Source organism: Carya illinoinensis, chromosome 2 (genome assembly GCF_018687715.1).
Source record: "Carya illinoinensis cultivar Pawnee chromosome 2, C.illinoinensisPawnee_v1, whole genome shotgun sequence".
Classification (NCBI taxonomy): domain Eukaryota; kingdom Viridiplantae; phylum Streptophyta; class Magnoliopsida; order Fagales; family Juglandaceae; genus Carya; species Carya illinoinensis.
The window spans coordinates 31369799-31393894 of NC_056753.1; the positions used below are offsets into that span (position 1 = coordinate 31369799).

At 38.1% G+C, this 24096-nt stretch overlaps 3 protein-coding genes across 3 annotated transcripts; 2 read left to right on the forward strand and 1 right to left on the reverse strand.

Moving 5' to 3' along the window:
* The first annotated feature begins 4409 nt into the window (after positions 1–4409).
* Positions 4410–8063, forward strand: LOC122301892. Its single transcript, XM_043113251.1, has 3 exons — positions 4410–6919; positions 7060–7147; positions 7263–8063. The coding sequence occupies exons 1-3, from the start codon at positions 4410–4412 to the stop codon at positions 8061–8063; spliced, it is 3399 nt and encodes a 1132-aa protein (XP_042969185.1).
* Positions 8064–11541: 3478 nt separating this feature from the next.
* LOC122295635 lies at positions 11542–12437 on the forward strand. The gene is made up of 2 exons (XM_043104717.1): positions 11542–11812; positions 11928–12437. The coding sequence occupies exons 1-2, from the start codon at positions 11711–11713 to the stop codon at positions 12303–12305; spliced, it is 480 nt and encodes a 159-aa protein (XP_042960651.1). The 5' UTR covers positions 11542–11710; the 3' UTR covers positions 12306–12437.
* A 3631-nt stretch (positions 12438–16068) lies between these two features.
* On the reverse strand, positions 16069–18075 carry LOC122295308 (transcription factor MYB1-like). The gene is made up of 3 exons (XM_043104344.1): positions 17859–18075; positions 17556–17685; positions 16069–16954 (listed from the first exon to the last, which is right to left on the reverse strand). Exons 1-3 carry the CDS (start codon positions 17992–17994, stop codon positions 16237–16239), a joined length of 984 nt encoding a protein of 327 aa, XP_042960278.1. The 5' UTR covers positions 17995–18075; the 3' UTR covers positions 16069–16236.
* Between the last annotated feature and the right edge of the window lie 6021 nt (positions 18076–24096).

A 24096-nucleotide genomic window follows, 5' to 3' on the forward strand; every position in this document is an offset into this window, starting at 1 on the left:
TCTTAGCTTGAAATATTTTATCTCCTTTCAGTTCACTTGCTATATATTAAAAAATGTCTTTTTATGCATACTTTTAATTAAGAAAAGTTTAAAATCTGTTGGACACTTACATGCACATTCTCTTAAAAAGTTAAAATTCGCCCCGCTGTCATTGTGTCAATTCTTTCTTAGAATGATCGTACAAACAAAGTGGAATCTATGTAAAAAGATGGAAACAAAAAAATATATATTCTTTTCTTGCAAGTGCAGAATAGAATATAGGTTGCTTAAAATTAACTTATTTTATAGATAAAATAAAATCAAGTACTCCAAGCGCAACAAATAACTGACTTTCGGCATGTACCCAAATTTTTTGGGCGTCAACTTTACCAACTGACAATAAGATCTTCCGAACTTAGCTACAATTAATTCCACCATAATAATCTCTACAGAAACACAAATCTTAATGAAAGAACAGCTGCTGGCCGGGAAGTTTAGATTTTGACACTAGTGTTTTATTTTCTGGAAATATATTGGGGTAGTTCCTCAACTTCTATCTTCTTATATATATAAAAGAGGCTGCGATCATACGTGTTTCCTTGCATCTATGGAAGTAGTGATCCAAATTTCTAAGAAATTAACATGAAGCCTGATCTTAAAATCTTGAGTGATAAGGTAGTGAAATGGGAGCATCTCAGTAATGGACAGATGACGTTACAAACATTACTAAGACATGTACGTGCCCAGGATTTCAACTCCAGCTTGCTTACAGAATCTAACCCGATGAAATACATCCCCAGTGAAGCGAACGTCTATTCACGTACACCCAATACATATATTTTTATATTTTTAAAATAATGAAGTTACAGCAGCTTACATTATACAAATCGACTACCAATTCATCTGGGTTTGGCGAAAACGCACTGTTGACATAAATTACAAACTACAGCATGCAAGACAAATACTTACCAATGCCTCCCGATGAAGCTGCGCCGTAGAAAGTCAATCACTTCAGCGAACATGTCACTTCCGGGTATCGGCCAAACCAAAGAATATTTCACAGCAGAATACCAAGATTACAATTTTTTTTCAAATGGTGTACACAAATGGTAATATGACATCAGATTTCGTTCTTATTAGAAAAATCCATATGCATAAATGCATAAAAAAAATATGACAAGCCCATGCACCTAGGGTTTCAAAGACGGTTCTGATAAAATAATAATAATAATAATACACTTAATTTCTAGTAAGTACAACAATTAAGGAGATACAGACAAAAGTACCCTTTCTAGAAATACCTTAAATTTGGCTTGTTTGAGTATAGGGGCATCGCCAGTAGCTCTAATTAGATGAACAACAACTACAGTACCAAAATGAAACACCCCAACCAAAAAAAAAAAAAAAAAAAGCTTTTGTAAAAACTCTAATAACTTTATCATTTTCCTATATATATAAATATACAATATATATGTCACTACAACAGAATGTGGCTTTTCCAGCCAAATTTTTTTCCAATGACAAATATTATGCTGGAAATAGTAGTGTTTTACCTCTACTGACATCCCATTTCTGGCATGTCAACAATGTATCAGAATATGCAAATAATTCTGGCATTTTTTAAACTGTCTCAATAAATAATATTAGTAATGTGTTATTGCGGCGAGAATTGGGTTTTCCGCGGCGAAAAACCTCTGCCACAGAATCAGTTCATGCCTTTTTGTCTACTCTCTCTCCTCTGCCTTTTATCTCCCGCGGAAAGCTTTTCACTCCCGCGAAGGCCAAAGTCCAGCAAACTTGAATATGCCCTAGCCTATCGTCCGGCCACCACCAACTTCACCGCCGGCTACTCACGGCAACCATCTATTTTGTCCATAAATCCTTCCATCCGAGAACTCCTCCCGGATCGATTTCTATCGACATCCGGATCCAGTTGCCCCACTCAAGCCCCCTTATTCGATGGAAAAAATCGAACCACCTGAGGCCAAACCAGATGTTCCCGGCCTCTCATCCAGTTGCTGAGTCTCACTAGTGAGGACGTAGTGGAGGGCATTAAGCAAAACCTATGCCCGAAAATCATTCAATAGACTGTCCATGACTCGGCTTCTGGGGCAAATCTAGGTAACAATTTCTTGTTATGTGAGTTCGTCTCCCCTGTTCCTCTTCCAATTTCGTGTTAAATTTGCCTAGATTTGCCTGGTGAACATTGCTACTTTTCTGTAAGATCAGTTTTCCCGGAATCCATTGTTGATGCCAAATTTTCATTTACTGTCCCCAAATGAAAAACAGAGTCTGAACCATCATTGGAAAAAATTTCTGAGATTTCCGATCACTTTGTAATTGGGGATATATAAATTATGAGAAAATTTGAGTTTTTTCATGCTCCATTCACATCATCATTATAACCTTTGAGTGCAATGTTTTCATTTGTGGTTTGAGATATGCTTTCATTCATGTGTACAACTACACCCACATCTTGCTAGGCTGTATTTAATTGACTTTGTTTTGCCTTTGGTACCCGATAGTTATAGGTTGGTATGTGATTAGTACCCTTCAACGCATTTGTCATGAGTACCTCTGATCTATTAATCTGCTTGCAAGTATTCCTCATTCGTGCTATGATTCCAACAATGAGGAATTGAGTTTCTCATATATAACTGTTTTAAATATTTAGTTGCGTGTTTTTTTAGAGATTTAACCTGGACTGATATGTGTATATAGAATACATTTATCTCATGTCATCATTCCAACGAGCAGGCCACAACACCTCTGTTGGTTAAAAAGCTCCAAGGTCAGTCCTAAAGAATCAGAAGGTGAAACCTTAATTCCATATCTAAATTCTGTTTTAATTCCTTTAGAGATAGTACACGAAAATCTCTTGATGCATCGCTTTTGGATTAAAAATTTATTGCTTCTGCTTTGGATTTGCTGAACTTGTTGGTAGACATGGTTCGGTTTCATGCTCAATTGAAATTATTTTCTATTATGTTTTGGAACTCTACTAAATTTGAGGACAACTGTAGATACCCCTACTTCATATATATATACTTATCTATACTAAGTGTTTGAATATGAAGTTACTCTTCAAAAAGCTAGGTGCATGTGTTTTGTCAATTACATACTGCTGGTTTATTTGTTATGCGAACTATTGTGTTTTAGAGGTTTTGGTCAAATGGGAACTTTAAACATCTTTGGGTTGCTGAATTTCCCTAAGTGTGGCAGGTTGGACTTAAGCCCTATAGATTTGACAAAATATTTCATTTAGCCCACTCTGGATCAGATACTACAATAACCTATTATTGTATAACTATATGATTATGCACTTACAGTTTAAGATATTAATACATTAATAGAAATATTAGACTAAAGTAGATGAACCTTGATGGACTGTGGGGATTTAATACATCCAGATATTATGTTGGGTTGGGATTTGCCTGGAATTTTTAGAGTTTTAACAATTTTGCCCTGTGTATCTATTGTTTTCTTGCATGTAGGCAGTTTAGTTGAATGAATTTGTTAAATGTTGGCTTTCCCCTACTTACTTTTATTGCTATTTTAAGTCTACTTTGGTTTGTACCCATTAACCAAATCACGTGAGAATAAGGATTTGTATTAAAGGGTTCCTTGATGACTACAGTTTATGAATCATAGCTTCACAAGTTTATTGGGCATCAACTACGTGACCTACTCAATCTTCACCTACTCAAGCATATTCAACACTGTCAGAAAATTGACCACTTTCCTTGGTTCACCGGAGTACCACATGAGACTCCCTGATATATATTATATTATGGTCCTTAATTTTCGGGAGGTAGGGACTTATGCTTAGTAGGTTTGGACATTTCGTAGCTAGAATATTATCGGTTTGGCCACTCAGAACCTAGTCCCTTTTCTGTTATTATAGATAAGTATAACATTTTTTCCTTAGTTATGCACAGACTATTCAGTAGGTTATGAGAATTATCCTCAAGATATATCTTCAGCTCTACTCCAACAGAATAACATTTCCTAACAGGCTGAGAATTAGAGCTTCTCAATGGGAGGAATACACTAGTAATGTGTTAACTGGAATAGGTTAACATATGGTATTTGTCACCCAATCCCCTGTTCGTTTTTCAAACTATTTTCAATGTGACAACATGTTCCCAATTCCTTATGCTTCTTCAGTAATGTACTGAAGGACTCGTAAGACCTCAAATGCATGTTACCATTGAGGTCCTACCACTTCTCTCTCTCTCTCTCTCTCTCTCTCTCTCTCTCTCTCTCTCTCTCTCTCGGAATGTGTGTACCCTGCACAGCTGTGTATATGTCACACAGCTTTTCTATAAATGCATCCTATTGGTTTAATTATCATTTTCCTGATTACTGGATTTCTATTACCAATATACACTGCTTAGCTTTCACACTATCTTTTCTGACCTCATGTTTAGATGGACAAGGCGTGGATGAGTATTGAAGATAGATTTATGTCTAATGAGTATGCAATGGGGGTTAGCCATTTCATGAATATGGCTAAGGAGAATGCACAAGGGGGCATTGACATTAGGTGTCCGTGCCGTAGATGTCGTAACATGCTCTTCCAGCCAATAACCACAGTTGAGGAGCATTTATTTATTATAGGGATTGATCCTTCTTATAAGGATTGGATTTTTCACGGTGAAGAGGAAGTGTTGGATGTTAATTCTTCAGAAGAAGGTGATGATGCCAGCGGCAATGATGCCTATATTGATGATATGGATGAGCTGCTGGATGACATTCAGGCTGGAGCTTCTATGGATCAGTCCGGAGGTTCGCATATACCTGGTATTGATGGTGTCACACCTGGTGGTTCTTCAGCAACGTTTTCAGAATTGTTAGAAGATGCACGGAGTCCACTTTATCCATCATGCTCATCGTTTTCAAAGCTTTCTTTTATCGTAAAGTTGCTTCATATAAAGACTGTTGGTGGTTGGAGTGTTAAATCCTTTAACATGGTCATCAAGCTCCTGAAATCTGCATTTCCTGACGCTCTTCTCCCTGACTCATACAATGATGCATGCCGATTGGAACGTGGCCTGGGGTTTAATTACACAAAGATAGATGCTTGTTTGAATGATTGTGTCTTATTTTGGAAGGAACATTCTGATAAAGAGAAGTGCCCAAAATGCAACACTCCGAGATGGGTGTTAAGTAGTACTAAGCAAAAGAAAATTCCACACAAAGTGCTCAGACATTTCCCGTTGGTCCCAAGGCTGCAAAGACTATTTGTTTCTAATAAGACTGCCGGGGCAATGAGATGGCATTCTACTGAACGCGTCAACGATTATAATGTGATGAGGCACCCTGCAGATTCGAAGGTATGGAAAGATTTTGACGTGCAGTACCCTCAGTTTGCTTCAGATCCTCGTAATGTGAGAATTGGGTTAGCGAGTGATGGGTTTAATCCATTTAACAATATAGCTAAACCCTACAGTATATGGCCAGTGATTCTTGTAGCATATAACTTGCCCCCTTGGTTATGCATGAAAGATCCATACCTCATGCTTTCGTTGCTAATTCCTGGCCCAAAAGCACCAGGCAACGATATCGACATGTATCTACGCCCTTTAATTGAAGAACTGAAGTTTCTATGGGAAGTGGGTGTCAATACATACGATGCATTTGCAGATCAATCGTTTCGATTACATGCAGCATTACTTTGGACCATTAATGACTTCCCAGCGTATGCTAATCTTTCTGGGTGGAGCACAAAGGGGAAATTGGCATGTCCTACGTGTAATGGTAGTACGGATTCATTGTGGCTGGTCCATGGGCGAAAGCACTGCTACATGGGTCATCGGCGGTGGTTGTTGCCAGGGCACAGGTGGAGATCTAAAAAAGCTGAATTTAATGGTAGTACTAACCATCGCCCAGCACCTATACATTTGTCGGGAGAGGCTATCTTGGAACAATTGAGAGAATTGCAAGATGTACAGTTTGGTAAGTTATCAAAAAAGAGGAAACGCACAGCCAATGAGTTGAATTGGACCAAAAAAAGTGTATTCTTTGAGTTGCCTTATTGGAAATCCTTGGAATTGAGACATAACCTAGATGTCATGCATATTGAGAAGAACATATGCGATAGCGTATTAGGAACTTTGATGGATATCGAGGGAAAAAGCAAGGACACAGCCAATGCCCGTCGGGATTTGGCCAACCTAGGCATACGGAAAGAATTACACTTACAGCAAGAGGGCGATAGTTGTTCAATGAGACTGGCGTGTTACATGCTAAATAAAAAAGAGAAGAGATCTTTCTGCGAGTGGTTAGCAAGTGTTAAGTTCCCTGATGGTTTTGCCGCGAACATCGCCCGATGTGTTAATGTACGTGAATCAAAGATCTTAGGCATGAAAAGTCATGATTCTCATATTTTCATGCAACGATTACTGCCAGTGGTGATTAGTGGCTACTTAACCAGTGATGTACGGCAAGCTTTGACTGAGTTAAGTTCATTCTTCAAGAAATTGTGTGCACGAGCATTAAACATTGATGTTCTGCACCGCCTACAAACTGATATCTCTCTTATTCTTTGCAAGTTGGAAATGATATTCCCACCTGCATTCTTCGATATAATGGTGCATCTTGCTATTCACTTGCCACAAGAGGCATTGCTTGCGGGACCTGTCCAGTATAGGTGGATGTATCCTTTTGAACGGTATCTAGGGAAGTTCAAGCGTTATGTAAAAAATATGGCAAGACCTGAAGGCTCAATTGCCGAGGCCTATATTCATGTTGAGTGCCTTACATTTTGTTCGATGTATCTCCATGACATTGAGACGACTTTTACTAGGGAAGAGCGAAATGTGGATGTCGGTCCAGACCATACACCGGGTAGTATGAGTGTATTTTTTCAAAAGGTGAGACCAATGGGTTCGTCCTCCACTGATAGATTGGATGATCAGCTATTAGCAAAAGCTGAGTGGTATGTACTTAACAATTGTCCTGAGATACAGCATTACCTAGAGTAAGTATGGCACGAGAACTTTCAACCAGATAATCTGTTGTATTTATCTTTTGAAACACATTGTAAACTAACTCTATCCAAATTTTCAATGTTCGTAGTCAGCACTATAACAAGATTAAAGAAGAGGACCCCAGCAATGTTGATCGTAGGCACCAGACCGAATTTGGGAAATGGTTCAAGAACCATGTAAGTTATGAATATATGTTGCTTGAACATAGATACATTTCCGCTCAATAAATATAGATGTAAGTTATTGCAGAGTGGTATTTTATTAACCTATTGCCTCTATGGTTGTTAATAGATTCGAGAATTGCGTATCTTGAATCCAGATGAAGTTACAGATGAACTTTATGCTCTTGCTTGCGGACCAGATCCTTGGGTGGGATCATATAGTGGATGCATCATGAATGGAATTCGGTTTCACACAAAAGACCGTGAACAACATCGACGCAGCCAAAATAGTGGGGTGGTTGTTGCTGGGGTACATAAGTCGATGCCGGTTGATTTCTATGGTGTGTTGAAAGAGATCCTTGAATTACGCTACATGGGGTGGCATCTTGTGTACTTGTTTAAATGTGACTGGTGGGACGTTGGTGATCATAGACGCGGCATACGTGTAGGGGACCACCTTACAAGTGTGAATACATCAAGAAAGTGGTATCAGGATGAGCCTTTCGCCCTTGCATCTCAGTGCTCACAAGTATTTTATTTAAAAGATGATAGTATGGTGGGGAATTGGCAAGTGGTACAAAAGATAACCAATAGGAATGTCTATGACATTCCACCCGTCCAAACTGCATTGGATGATGGTGAGGACTCCTCTGAAGGTGATGCATTTCAAGAGGAAGAAGCTAGTACTGAAGATTTTTCGATCAATGAAAGTGATACTGGCTTGGGAAACACATTGCATCGGGAGGATGAAGAAGTAATTATTGTTAATGAGGCAACTACGCTACCTCGTTCTACTCCCGACAATGCCGACCAAACTTTTATTGAAGATGATGTGGATGGTGACGACTATGGCGATCATCCCAATACTGACCATTATGAGTCTGAGAATGAGGACGACTCCCAATCGAATTCTGAAACAGATTTTGAATAATGTTTGGCATAATTGCATGTACTTGTGAATTTCCCTATATATTTACTAATGTGGTGATGTAGAGTTACTTTTGAACTCGATTTATTATAGTAATTTGTACTGATCAGTAGGTAATTACTGGTTATGAGCGAAATGTAGGGGTAGAACAAGTATTTATGATTATATGAACAAGTAGGTTCTAACATAGCTAAACTCTTCAGTACATAACAGCATTACTGCATGCTCTCAGGTTTTGATCCATGTTTTAAGCATGTATAAATAGGTTTTAATTAAGACCAAAAACCCATCCTGATTATTGACCAAAATAGGGATATGCTCTGTTGTTGCTGTTGTATTTAATGACAACTGAAGTTTCAGACATGGTAAGACGACTTCACTTTATCATTTGCTATCTAAGAAGCTATGAATATTCAATACCAATGGATTGCTGTTGGAGTACTTCAATAACCTGAGAAATGTTAAATTTTATGAATTGTTGTATGGAACAAAATATATATAGGAGTATTTCTATGGATTGCTGTTTTTAGTTAGTAAACGTCCACAATGCATAGTATGAATGATGCGTACTATATATATATATATATATATATATATGACTTGGATTGATGTAAATTTGTATGAATATAAAATGCAGCATGGCTACCTGTCATGGAGGAGTGATTTGCAGCCATGCAAGGCCTAATTTACTCTCATATGTATTTTTATTTCCTGTTAGTAGAAGCTATTATATATAGCTTCAATTGTGTGGCGGTGGAGCTCTTCCATACTTACCTTATAAGGCTGGGATTTGCATATATCACAGTGTATTTGTGATATATTTACTGGTTATACATTGTACTTGTTGTTATAGTGTTAAATATTTTACTGGTTCTATATTAGGAGATAATTTATTGGCTACTGAAGTTTGGCTACTACAAGCGAAGTTTAGTTGGCAACTTCAGTGAACTGTTGGTGATTGAGAGAGAAATTTGTATGAATTTACAGGAAATTCATTCATTCTAGATGTCACGGTACGATTTGGAAGGAACATTTGAGGCAATGTAAACAATGCACAGTAGCACTATCTTTTGTAGGGGACTATATATATCGTGTCAATTTAAATTGGAAATTCTAAAAGAACTGACTAGCTAAAAGCACAATTAATTATTTGGTATGAATTGGTTAGTGGAGATTCATGTGGTTATTAGACTAAAGTAATAATAAATTGGGGAAATCAAACCCATAGGCATTGCACACGGCTAATGACTAAGATATGAGCCCCAAATGTTGAAAGCATACGTGACTTTATCACGAGCAGCAATCTCTATACACGATGGGAATAAATAAAAAAAAAGTATAAGAGCCATGGATTGTAGGCAAGTGATTGCGCGGTAAGCACCCTGCAATACGTGGGAAATCTAAAATTTTGGGCACCTTTTCCAAGGAGTGAAGTCAGAAAGTGGTTGAGTTTGGTATACTTCTGGTTAACATCCTGAGTTAAGTTGCTTTATGTAAATCATGGTTACGTTCCTGGGTTTCATTGAGATATATAAGCTACCCTCTAATGCCCATTACCAAATGGGAAGCTGAGGCATATTGAGAAGTTTGGCTATGCGAGTTTCTGTCCTCTGGGAAACTCAACAAGCTACATAGCAGCAGTAACCGACCCCAGCTATTCAGTTGTTCAAAGCCTTCCCACTGCGAATTGCCCTGTGTGAGTCCTCCTTACCTTTTACTCTTTACATGCAAACTGTTCATTCAGTTGTTTCTATAAACTGACTACCTCTACTTCTTAAGCTTTGAAAGTTAAAAAAAAAAATAAAGAACAGAGGTTGTATTTGTGCCTGAATATGATGGGGTTCAATAACCTGAGAAATCTGTTGTCAATGGTGCGATAATAGAATAGTTTTTACACTGGCATTTGTTATTTCCCTCAGCTACAAGTAACTTTACATATGTATCAGGAATTGCCAAATATGCTGGGTGGGTCAAAGGATATAGATTTATGAGTATTATAACTTGTTCCAGTAGGTTCTAATATGTATTTGTAAAAGACTAAGTTTGTATTATCTAGAAATGTGCAAATATTCGATGGTGTGACACCCCTTCTAAGTCTGGTCCCTATCACCATCAATATCTCAAGAATAGGGGTGCTTTTGAAATACGAGGCATTTGAAGGCAAGTTGCTGAGAATAGATTGCAATGGCATAAAATACATGTGTGTGATGATATTTTAAGAGAAAAGGTCACTGGGATTTTCTGTTTTTCACAGTGTAAGTGTTTATAACAAACATATGTAGTGTGTATAGCTTCTTCTAGTTTTATGTATATGCTCATCTGTAGTGTCCATATCTGTTATATATATAGCATAACTTTAGTCCTGGCAGATGGTTGTATTAATACCAGATATGGGATTCAGGGAATTTATGGAAATATACAATCTGGCCTTTCATTTTAGATATGGATGAAAAGCTGATATTAACAAAGACTATTATATGATGTAGCTAAAATGAGAGGAACAAGGAATGCATGTAATGGACGTGGTGGCAATCGCACATCAGTACATGGTAGAGGCCAAGGGGCACAAACTCGAGCACGCATTCTAAGGGACGAGTCTGTTTCATTTTCAGAGGCATCCACTCAAGGCCCAAGTGTCGCACCAGAGGAGGACACAAATCCTGTGAATGAGGCTGAAGTTGCTAACACGCTAGTTGAAGGTATATAAGCCCCATTAATACACAAGTTTCAGAATTGTACCAACTATGTATTAAATATGGTTGGTACATTGTCCATTTGCAAGTGGTAATAAGGTGATAAATAACAAATTCTGCTTTCATTGTGCAAGCTCCTCCCACTCGGAAGCGTGGAAGAGGACCAGCAAGGTGTTCCCAATTTGATCGCATTCGGAAGTTTGGGAAAGTGGCGGTGGAGATTAAGGATGGGCAAAGAGGAGTATCATGTGAAAATGCAACGATTTTTTCAACACGCGTGACATGGATTGTGAAGTTGTATGCCGACATGCGTCATGCAAGCTGGACTCGTGTTGATAAACTGAACAAGGAAGAGCTAACAGATCGTGTCAGGGTAAAACCATTGGCATATGATTACAGCAAATACTGACATAATTTTTTAATTTGGCATTTTTCAGTGACACTAACTAGTTGATACATCTAGGCTGATTTTGAATTGGATTGGTCTAAAAGCAACCATCGAGAGACAGTGGCAATGGCACTTGCTCAGAAATATAATGATTTTCACTACCTATTACACTGCAAATACCAAGAGTATGAAACACATGAGGCAGCCCTTTCTGGAGGGACAAAGATGGTGGACAAAGCTGTGTGGGAAGCTTTATGTGAGAGATGGGGGAGTGAGGAATTTCAGGTAAGATAACTGTACTCTCAGTCTTTACACTTTATTTGAATCGTTTCTAATAATTCTTGTACCTGGATGTTGGGATTAATTACATTGTGTCAATGATAGAACCTATCAAGGCGGAACAAAAGTAATAGGAAAAATCAAAGGATAAATCACACGGGTGGCAGGAAGTCATTTGTTAGGCTAATGGAGGAAAAGGTGAAGTTATACATTTAATTAACAAAGTCATATAGTGTTTTTCTTCCTGTTTCCATTATGAATATTTTACTTATTAAACTGATGTTAAAATCATGAAGCGGGAACAAGCTCCAAATCATGTTGCTTTCTATCGGGAGGTGCATTGGTCTACAAAGAAGGGTAGATTTATTACTGAAGCTGCTGAGCACAACTACGTGAGTTATAATGGCTATATATAATAATGATATAGTTTGACAGTTTTATAGAAATTTGTCAGGACAGTAATTGGTTAGTTCTCAAACATGGATTTCTGATTTGTGTCTAATGTAGAATATGATGCTTGAGCGGATGAATGAGATGGAACCAGAAGATAACAATGATGAGAATGCCAATGCAGTGTTTAAGGAGGTGTTGGGTTCCCGATCGGGCTATGCTAGAGGTTTAGGACACTTAGTTATACCTGAACCATCTCAATCCTTGCTATCCAATAGGGAGTTTGAACGTCTTAGGGAGGAGAATGAGAAGAACAAGGCAGAGAATGAGAAGAACAAGGCTGAGGCAGAGTTGTTCAAGAAGAAATTTGAGACATTTATGAATGATTTGGAAAAGATGAATGCTTGTTTTTTAGAGTGTGACAGGCTTAATGAACGTGTTACAGAATTAGAGTCCCAAAGGGAGTCTCAACGGGAGACTCCAGGAGATGCGTAGGCATCCTCCCCTTCACAACACTTTTGTTGAATTTTTTGATGGTATTTTGAACCTTTGCTGGAGTAGCATAGAAAATGCATGAAGCATCCTTTTGTTGAGCATCCTTTTGAATGATATTTTATGAGTTGGTGGTTTTGGAGTGGTAATGAAGATGTATGGACATTTTTTTGTACCAGTAGTGATGGATACATACTTTTGTTTATTTTCCCTAAAGAGAAGTGTCAAAGATGCCAGCCCATGGCCTTTAGAGCAGGGAACAGGTATGTGTTATTTATATTTCATTGCATGCTGGTTATTACTTAATGCATTAGGCGGCCAATAAATGTGGTAAGCACTGGTGTGTTACTTGCATGGTCTGTGCTGAGATTGTAAATGTTATTAATACATCCAGATTACTATATCTTCCTGGTTCACTTGTAGTTAGGAATACTATTGCAGTAGTTGGAAATTGATAGTAGAGATAATTTTCAGCAATCATAGAATGATGGGGAATGTCACTGCTGTATGTAAAGAGACTTGCTTGACTATGTAACTATGTGGTGTCAGGTTAAGACATATAAGGAATATGTGTTTCAAACAAAGAATATTGTAGTTAATCTTCTAACATTGATAGTCTAGGTGAAGTCATGTAAACAATAAGTGAATTTTTGTATAAGAGGATACAAGAATATTGCTGTTGGGTTGGTACACATCTAGATAACCTATGTAACTCACCAAATTCTGAAGGATGAATATGCAATACTCAATCTGTTTATATCTTCAGTGCTAGATAAGATGCAAAGACAAAAAATAGGCTACTTTCACACTAATCTAGGCAAGACTGTAAGAGCAGTCTAAGAGCAGTGTAATATTGGGATATAATATAAGTTGGGATGTCCCCAGGTAATAGGAATTACTTTTATTGTTGATAATGTGATATTATATTATATACATGTATTCTGAAAAATTGCATTTGACCAATGGATTTAGAATTACATCTGTTTTTACAAGCTTCTATGTGACATTTGCAGATCTACTATGTTCAAACACAAGATGGCAAGGGTGAGTTATGAAGCTCCATGCATGCAGCAAAAGAAGAATGCTCCAGCAAAGATTGGGAATGAAGCACATGGTCCTTGTATGCATTATATGGTTTGCACAAGTGTGGTTGGATAAACAACATGCAGTTTCTTTTGTGTATCTATGGCTTTAACCGATATTCAGATATTTTGTAAAAAAATTAATGCTGGTGACATGCTAAATCCCAATAGACCATATGCTTTTCTTATATATTCAATATATAAGAAGGTTTCTTATCCCAATAGACCATGGAACTTGGTTTTGGGCATTCACGTTCAGGTATTTTATTGTCTGGGCAAGTTACCGATCGACTAGCATTAATGCAAACTGGTTATTGAATATATAAGGGTGGCTGAATCTCAGGCCCGACGACATAGTGATTTCAAACTGAGTACCTCTGAAATATACATGTATTATTTTGAATTGATGTCTAGCTGATTTCTCAACAATGTAAGAAATCACTACAGATGAATTCTAAATACATAAATTCGATCAACATTAATCTTACAACAAATAAGAATGTTGCAAAATTAAATAAATAAATAGGTAATAATAATAATAATAATAATAATAATAATAATACCTTTACCCCTATTATTTATCGACTCCAGAAAACGATAAATAGAAATGGTAGGATCCCTAATTTGGGACAATATACAAATGCCAGTGTAGCATTTGTTTGGGACAAATGGATTCTTTAGGTATTAACCAAAAGCTGTGAAGCTCAATTTATGTCCAAATTGAGTTATTCTGGCAAACCAATACTATGCCGGAAATAGTCACTTTCATTACTATTTATCAGCTTTTCTTACCAGTACATATATAGGTATATCATATTTCCGAGCAATTATTTTGTCCCAAATGATCATCTTGTGTGACGAATAACACGGAAAATTGCTATTTCCGGTAACTTTATAATGCGGGAATTACTATTCCGAGAAGACAAAATTACCAGAATAACTTATCTGAGATGGCCTACATGTCGTAGGAAACTTCTATTTCCGGCTGGTTACACTCCTTGGAAATACTAGTTTCCAATATACTAACACATCAGAATATAATATTTCTGGTGTTAAATTGCTGGGAGAAAGTCATCTTTTCTGACGATTCGGTGATGCCAGAAATAGTCATAATTTCGGACATTGCAAAGTCTCGCAAGAAGTAATAGCATCTTGGGCCAGTTATTTCTGGTGACCGTGCTAGGACCTGAATATGCCAGAAATACATTATTCTGGCAGGAAATGGGAGGAATTGGGACCAAATTGTTCTCGGGAAAAAGTGATTTCTGTTGTAGTGTGTGTGTGTGTGAGTTCTTCTACTCATCATTCCTATATATATATAAGGCTATACCACACACTTGCTAAGTTAAAAATAAAAATAAAAAGATAACAAATTAAAGCAAATAATATGTGGTATATATAAGAATGATAAATAAAGTTTTTCATTTATATATATTGGAAGATAATAAAGTTACTACAAAATAACAAGTTGTATACAGCTATATATGTATAATAGAATAAAAATATTAGTAGTGACCTCAATAAACTTTAGTTAAAATTTAGCTAGAAAATTCATTTTTACAAATTTTAGCTAGCCACTTTTTTCAACACTAAATAATATGCTCAACAAATTTTTCATTATTCTATTAAAATATTGATTTTGAACTTTTTATTATTTTAATTCTAATTGTAATTTAAATATAATTATATTAAATATTATGGTTGCGTTAAAGTTTATTATTATATTAAAATTTATGATTATATTATTATTGTATTAATTCACTTACAGCTAATAAACAATAGAGGTTGGGCATAACAGAATTTACGAGAAGCCAAAGAATCCTCAAATGAAAAATTAATATCTAATAAAGCTGCCCTTCTAACTTGCAAAACACCAAAATCACAGCCGCAAAATTAATATCTAAAGAAGGTTGAATCTGGCCGAAGTAGAGCACCAAAATCTTGCGCGGGAGAGAAGGAGTCAACAGGAAGTGAATATTTTAGTTCAAAAATAATATTTGACCAGCCCCTTCCACTCATTAAATTTAACCAGCCATATAGTTGATAGTTAAATTTATTGTTAATTTCTTGACCCTATTGTTGTACTTTATTTTATTCTTTAGCTATTCTTTAACCAAAATTTAACTTTGTTGAGCCCACTACTAGTACTCTTAATTTTTATTTATTTTTAAATAAAATGGGGCATGCAAATAATAACTAGCTAGCTAGCTAGCTAGTCCAATCAGGAGGATTTAATTATTTAGGTAATTAATTATTTTCTTCGTTTTCAGTGATTTTTTGGGTTAGTTATCTAATATTTGTCTCTTTTGATCTCGGTGTTGCATATATATTTTCTTCTGATGTAATTTAATTAGGAACATTACCTTAATAACCAAGTATATATCTGATAATTAAGCTATCTAGCTAGCGTTTCTTCCTTTTCTTTTTCTTCTTAAATTGCCTCTTTACACTCTAGTTTATGTACATGTTCAACGGAGAACTATACTTGCATGATTAATATTGAATAAGTACATAACAAAGAACACGTGCATTAATAATGATGAAAAAATGGATCCTAATTTCAACATCATGATCAAGTAATATTTTCCAGTACTCATGGAATATTTTCCACATTTACTATAGAATACATGTGTAGTTGTCTAGTAGAATTTAAAATAGCGACAGCCAGGCCATTATTAATATGCATTTCCCACGGAGTTCCTTAATCCTTGTCGCAGTACTTCCGGAATTGAGTGCAATGCACGTTCGGGGATTTACTTATTTTGGACACACAACAAGTACTAGTACTAGTTCAGCATGCTCTTATTTTTGAGATAATTCCGACATATTTACCGCATCGTAATCATGTGCAATTAGAAGCATCGATCTTTGGGAGCACTCAAAGTAGGGTACTTAGACTGATCATCAGAATTTTCCTCGGAGCCATGCAATGTATCTTCAGAAACAAAGAGCCAGTCGAAGTACTCAGACACAGTCAGAGGAGCCATAAGTTGAAAATCCTCCGACCCATGCAGTTCTGTTTCTTTAGAAACCAAGAGAGCATGATCAATAAATGCTGGTGAAGAATGGTCTGTATCACAGGTAGTACTGCTACCAACCTCATTATTGTTATTGTTTTCAAAACAAGGTAGCTTCGAGAAATCAGCGTTCATCAGATCAAAATCGATCTCTGACAGAAAAATTTTGTCAATCTCAAAATCTATCGTGAAGTTTGGCAGATTATTTTCTTCCAAATTGTATTTTGAAAAATCAACTGTGCCGTGATTCTCATCATGAACTAAGGAGGAACTTTCAACGACGACTGGCTTGGCGTCAAGCTGCTGTTGATGATGATCATGAGGTTCCTGTGGCCCCGAGGTATTCATCAGGACAACTTTGCGGCACCTTGTTGCCCTTGTACGTATCACAGTACACGAAGCGCTTGCATTTGCTTTTGGTAGCTCGACTATAGCTGACGCTTTGGTGGGGTTGGGGCGCCCTAAGAGTATTTTCTTTCCAATGTTGGTGTTCCAGTAATTCTTGATTTCATTATCTGTTCGTCCAGGAAGCCGCCCAGCAATCAAAGACCATCTGCAACGAGACACACAGAACATTCTCATCATCAATCTGCATGCAGTTGTCTGTAAATTAAATTAGAGACTGTTTTAATTTTGAACCTACGTACGCGTTCTTTTGTCAATAAATAAATATTGTTAGCATTATTTAAATTAACGAACTCAAATAGATTAGGAATTTAAATATGGATAATGTTTGTAAGGTCCAATAACTGTGATTGATAAAGTAACATAATTGAGCTAACACTTTTCTAGAAGCCTATGATTTTAGTCAAATCATGAGCATAAATAAAGTAGTACGAGCCCAATTGATGTGTTAAGATCCATTAAAGATTTATGTAATTCTATTATTTTATGATGGGCAAAACTGAAATTCGGAGTATTATATAAGGTCATGGTCTCCACTTCAAATTCATTTTCTACTCTAAACATTCCATTTCTGTGAATTTTTACTAGAAAATGAGTATTGGACGTAGAAAATCACACCTTTGTGCTCTTTTCTCCAATGACTACATATATCCTCTCTTTGTTATATTTCTAAATGGATTTGACAAGAAATCTTGATGTTTTTGGATTTTATTCAAGATCCAACAAATATAATTTGTTTACTTCACCACCTGTTTCCCAAGAGTTTGTGAAGCCTGATAATAAGCTCCTCTTCATCATTGGTTATGTTGCCTCGCTTAATACCAGGTCTCAGATAATTCAACCACCTTAGCCGACAACTCTTCCCACATCTCTTAAGCCCTGCGCATGTGGAACCCATTAAAATACATTTATTTTTTTAAGCTTAATCTACCGCAACAAAGAAAAGGTAAAACACAAAAATGCACAAGGTTGTTCCTCTATTTTTTGGTAGATCATGGAAAAAAAGAAAAAGTTATTAAGTACTCTATTTAGTGTAGAGCTATATATGTAACCCGCTCTTTTGGCAACGTTTCTCCATTTTCCTTCGCCATGAATTTTGATGTATGCTTCGAGTATTTTGTCTTCAATAGCTGTCCATGTTCCCCTATTCAAGCTCTGATCTTTTGGACAACAAGGACTCCTTCCCATTTTAACCAATCTCCAAGAACCTCTCTCTCTCTCTCTCTCTCTCTCTCTCTCTCTCTCTAGTTTTTTGCAGTGGACAGAGAGATCGTGAGACCCTCTATGAGTGAAGATGGGGGATTGTAGTGTTCCTATTTATATATTGTCACGAAGAATGGTAGAGGGTACGTATGACGAAGGACTAAACATCATCTCAGCTATCAGCCTCATGTTCCCCATCTTTATTTAGGCGATCTTATTTAGTTTCAAAAAAATAATAAGAAACGTGGGATCCCAAAGATATTGCTGTAGCTAGGTTGCATGTGAAGAGCGTACGTACGTCGGGCTCCGGGACCATCAATATTTTACCCAAAACAGGTTTTGTGATCTGTGATGATGTGGACGGCTCTGATGATCTGTAAAGCATATTCAATGGATTAGCCATAAACTCTATATTTTTTTTTCTAAAAGTTGCCTTTTACGTAAAAACGCTGCTCTGCTAGGGTTTCTTCCCCGTAACGCCTTCACGTACGTTGCATGGCGGCCGTTGATGGCCCGGCCCCCATGGTAGGTCCTCTTCGGTCGTTCGCCGATCTTGTCTCGACAGTGCCACAACCACTGCCTGAGATGGTTGTCCCTTTCCGGCAACCGAAATATGTGGATGGAGAAGTGTTTTTCACTTTCTCATCCGAGGAACTATGCAAAACTGCAGAACCTTTTAGGTTCTCTATGGTAGTGAAATTCTTACGCCAAAGACCCTCTCTCGACACCATCCGGGCTTTCATTAGGAGCCGTTGGGGTCTGTCTTCCATGCCGGTCGTCTCGGCCATGCAACGTCCCAGGAATATCTTCATCCGCATGACCAATGAAGCTGATTTTCACAAAGCCTTGTCGAGGGAGTCGTGTGACATTGAGGGGGTCCCTTATCGTCCCTTTGCTTGGTCTCCAGAATTTGATGAGGATTGTGAGCCGCCGTCTGTTCCAGTGTGGATTTTTTTGCCGGGCCTTCCGCCCAACTTCTATCATGCTTCTCTCTTGAAGATTCTCACGGCACCGATAGGGAAGTACATCCGGCGTGACAATCCCACGACCTGTGCTACTCGTACAGATGGGGCTCGGGTTTGCTTAGAAATTGATGCTTCACATGAGCCATTGTCCCACTTTTGGATTGGTATTCCCGGGATGCAAAAAAGCCGTAGACAGGAGATCATCTATGAGACCTTGCCGGAGTATTGTTCGACGTGTCGATGCCAAGGCCACAACCAACGGACTTGCAGGTATGCCAATGAGCAAAAACAAAAAGTGAAAGGAGGGAAGATATGGGTGAAGAAACTGGACAAACCGATTGATAAGGGGGAGAACGTGGATGGAAGCTTACTGTTTGAACCTTTAGTGCATAACTCTGATAACCCCGAAACGTCTTTGGAACCTTTTGTTGGTGTAGTCATAACTGAAAAGGGAGAATCAAGCAAAGAAACATCTCGGGAGAAGACAGTTCAGCCGGTTGTCTCTGATGGTAACATTTTGCTGGGAGTGGTTAACGATGCAAGCCTCCATGGATCGGGGTGATGTGAACCTCAATCGACTCGCTTTGAGACCCAACAACAATATTGGAAAAACAAACCCAAGAACGCCAAACTCAAGTCTATGGATGGAGAATTTAGACCTGTTGAGAACTCGTTTCAAGAACTTAGATTATATCAAATCTAGACCCGTTGAAATCCCGTCTCAAGAACCCAAATTACGAGGAGGAACGCCACAAAGGTTGTGATTTACCTTTGATAAGTTCAAGAGTTCAATTAAGAACAAGAGGAGAAAACTCACTCACAATTAAAATTCGAAATAAAATAATGTCTGCCTTGAAATGGCTGATTACATCCTTTAAATACCCTCCCCAAAACATGATAAAACCCTAGACTAAAATTTGAGACCCTTTCTCTCAAAAATGCCCTTTGTGAACAGTAGCCGCGTGTACTGTAGCGTGAACAGTGTCATGCTACAGTACTTCTAAACCCTAGTTCAACTAAGTAAGACATATGTGGGCTAAGCATCCTCAAGCCCACTTATTCAAAACTAATAATAAAAATCCTTTAAACAAATTGAAAGCCTTAATATCTAAAGGCCATATTTCTAAGTCAAGTCTTCCATAGCTTGGATCAAGTGGATCAAAGCTGGTTCTTCTTCTTTCAAGCCCATCTTGAGTGTTGGGCTCTTGCTGGCTTCTTCCCAAGTGGTTTGTACTAATCCTTGCATTGCTTCCTTGATCTTCTTGGCTCTCGATCTTGTAATTGGCCCATCTGGAACTTGCAAAGGATCTTTAAGAGTAGGCCTGCCTTGGTTCCCATCATTCCCGCTCTCCTCAAAAGGATTCGACCTCGAATCTTCACCTACGTCAAAAGGAGAAAGATCAGAAACATTGAAGGTAGCAGACACATTATACTCACCTGGGAGATCCACTTTATAGGCATTGTCATTAATTTTCTCAAGGATTTGGAAAGGTCCATCTCCTCGAGGATGCAACTTAGTCCTCCGATGAGCTGGGAATCTTTCTTTGCGCATGTGAACCCAAACCCAATCTCCAGGTTCAAAGATGACACGCCTTCGCCCTTTATTGGCTTGGGAAGCAACTCTTTCATTCTTTTGCGCAATTTGAAGCCGTACCCTCTCATGGAGTGACTTCACCAACTCCGCCTTCTTTTGTCCATCCAAGCTACTCCTGCCATCAACCGGTAAAGGCATCAAATCTAAAGGGGTAAGCGGATTGAATCCATAAACAATTTCAAAAGGAGAATATGAAGTAGTAGTATGCATGGTCCTATTATATGCAAACTCTATGAATGGCAAACAATCCTCCCAAGTTTTTAAATTCTTATGAACAACAGTGCGTAAAAGCTGAGTTAAGGTCCTATTAACTACTTCAGTTTGACCATCAGTCTGCGGATGACAAGTAGTGGAAAATAAGAGCTTGGTACCCAATTTCCCCCACAACACCTTCCAAAAGTAGCTAAGGAATTTAACATCCCTATCAGAAACAATACTCCTGGGAACACCATGGAGTCGCACTATCTCCCTAAAAAACAAGTCAGCTATGTTTGTGGCATCATCTGTTTTATGGCATGGAATGAAATGTGCCATTTTACTAAATCTATCCACAACCACAAAAATAGAATCTCTACCCCTTTTGGTCCTAGGTAGCCCCAAAACAAAGTCCATAGATATGTCGACCCATGGTTCACTAGGAACGGGTAAGGGTGTATACAACCCATGTGGCAACACTTTAGATTTGGCCTTCCTACATGTAATACACCTGCCACAAATGCGAGTGACATCTCTCTTCATCTTAGGCCAAAAGAAATGTTCATGCAAAATATCCAAAGTCTTCTTGACACCAAAGTGTCCCATTAATCCACCACCATGTGCCTCACGCACTAGTAATTCACGCATAGAACAACCTGGCACACAAAGTTTGTTTTCTTTAAATAAGTAACCCTCATGCTTGTAAAACTTACCAAATGCCACCTTATCACATGCCACGTACACATTAGAGAAGTCAGCGTCATCGGCATATAGGTCTTTCACATATTCAAACCCAAGCATCTTAGCACTCATAGAAGTAAGAAGTACATACCTTCGAGATAAAGCATCAGCAACAATGTTCTCCTTACCTTGCTTGTAACAGATGACATATGGAAATGTCTCAATGTATTCCATCCAACGAGCATGCCTTTTATTCAACTTACCTTGACCCTTGAGATGCTTTAATGATTCATGATCGGTGTGGATCACAAATTCCCTAGGCCATAGGTAGTGCTGCCAAGTCTCCAATGCACGAACAAGAGCATAAAGCTCTTTGTCATAAGTAAGGTACTTGAGTGAGGCCCCACTTAACTTTTCACTGAAGAAAGCTATGGGCCGCCTATCCTGCATCAAAACAGCTCCAATCCCTATACCTGAGGCATCACATTCAATCTCAAAAGCTTTGTTAAAATCAGGTAATGCTAGCACAGGTGCAGAGCACAACCTTTCTTTAATGGTGGCAAAAGCATTCTCTTGACTACCCCCCCAATGAAACCCAACATTCTTTTTAATGACTTCAGTGAGTGGTGCAGCAATGGTGCTAAAATCTTTAACAAAACGCCGATAAAAACTAGCTAAACCATGAAAGCTTCTTACCTCAGTGATACTCTTTGGCGTTGGCCACTCCTTGATGGCCTTGACTTTCTCTTCATCCACCTCAATACCCTTTGTACTAACAACATATCCAAGAAAAACAACTCTTTCCATGCAAAAGGTACATTTCTTGAAATTAGCATACAACTTTTCACATCTCAACACATCAAACACATATCTCAAATGCTCAATATGCTCATTTAAGTCCTTGCTGTACACTAGGATATCATCAAAATACACAACCACAAACTTGCCAATGAATGCACGTAGGACATGGTTCATCAATCTCATGAAAGTACTGGGCGCATTTGTAAGTCCAAATGGCATAACTAACCATTCATAAAGGCCATACTTAGTCTTAAAAGCAGTTTTCCATTCATCACCCTCTTTCATTCTAATTTGATGGTACCCACTTTTAAGATCAATTTTACTAAAAATACAAGAGCCATGCAATTCATCAAGCATATCATCTAATCTAGGAATGGGATGCCGATACTTTACCGTAATATTGTTGACCGCCCTGCAATCAACACACATTCTCCACGTCCCATCCTTCTTTGGCACTAATAGCACTGGTACTGCACATGGGCTCATGCTCTCCCTCACGTACCCCTTGCTCATCAAGTCCTCAACTTGCCTCTGAAGTTCCTTTGTCTCCTCTGGATTACTCCTATAGGCTGGTCGGTTTGGAATAGCAGCTCCAGGTACAAAATCAATCTGATGCTCAATGCCTCTAATGGGTGGCAACTCATTAGGCATCTCCTTTGGGAATACATCATCAAACTCCTGCAACAAGGAAATAGCCAAACTAGGAAGAGACTGGTGAGTGTCATCAAGAGTAAGATAAGACTCTTTATAGACAAGAAAAATCATAGGGCGATCTACGAAGAAAGCCCTCTTAACCTCACTCTCTCTGGCATAGAAACTCACTTTTGTCTTTCCTTTTCTCTCTGCAGACTCTCTTTCTTTTTTCTCTCGTGGCTCTACTCTTTTTTCTCTACTCTCAGCCACATCTCTACTTTCTTTTTCACTCTTTTTGTTGTGCTCATTTTCACTATCACTCTTTCTTTTCTGCTCAATCTCTTTTTCACTCATTCTTTTTTGATCACTCTCATTTTCACTCTTTCTTTTTTGATCACTCGCATTTTCACTCTTTCTTTTCTGAGCAACCTCACTTTTCAGTTTCAATTGGTCTTCATAGACCTGGCTTGGAGTTAAAGGAGCAAGCTTGATTGTTTTACCCTCCTTTACAAAGCTGTACATGTTTTTGAACCCATCATGTGTCACCCTCCTATCATATTGCCACGGCCTCCCCAACAAAATATGGCCAGCATGCATAGGCACAACATCACAAAGCACCTCATCCTGATACCTTCCAATTGAAAAAGGAACTAACACTTGTTTATCCACCCTAACTTCCCCACAATCATTCAACCACTGCAATTTGTATGGTCTAGAGTGTTTTAAGGTTGGTAAATTCAATTTATCAACCAAAGTAGTGCTAGCCACATTAGTACAACTCCCTCCATCAATAATCATACTACATACTTTGCTGTTGACGTGACATCTAGTATAGAAAATGTTCTCTCTCTGTTGCTCGGCATCATCCACCTTAATGTGTGTGTTGAGAGCACGCCTAGCAACAAGAGACTCACTCACAGCATATATCACTCCTTCGTCATCACTAGCATCAACCAACTCGGGCACTCCATCACGATCATCCTCACTCTCAGTCATCACCTCCCCATTGTCACGCATAATCATCACTCGCCTATTTGGACATTGAGAAGCAATGTGCCCTGAACCCAAACACTTAAAACATTTAATATCTCTATTCCTTGAAGGTTGAGATTCTGCCTTGGCTTTGCTGCTAGGTCCCTCATCTTTGCCCTTAGGTGGTTCGATCTTTCTCTTTGCTTCAGCAGGATCATTCCTATCCCACTTTGATTTCCAAGTAGT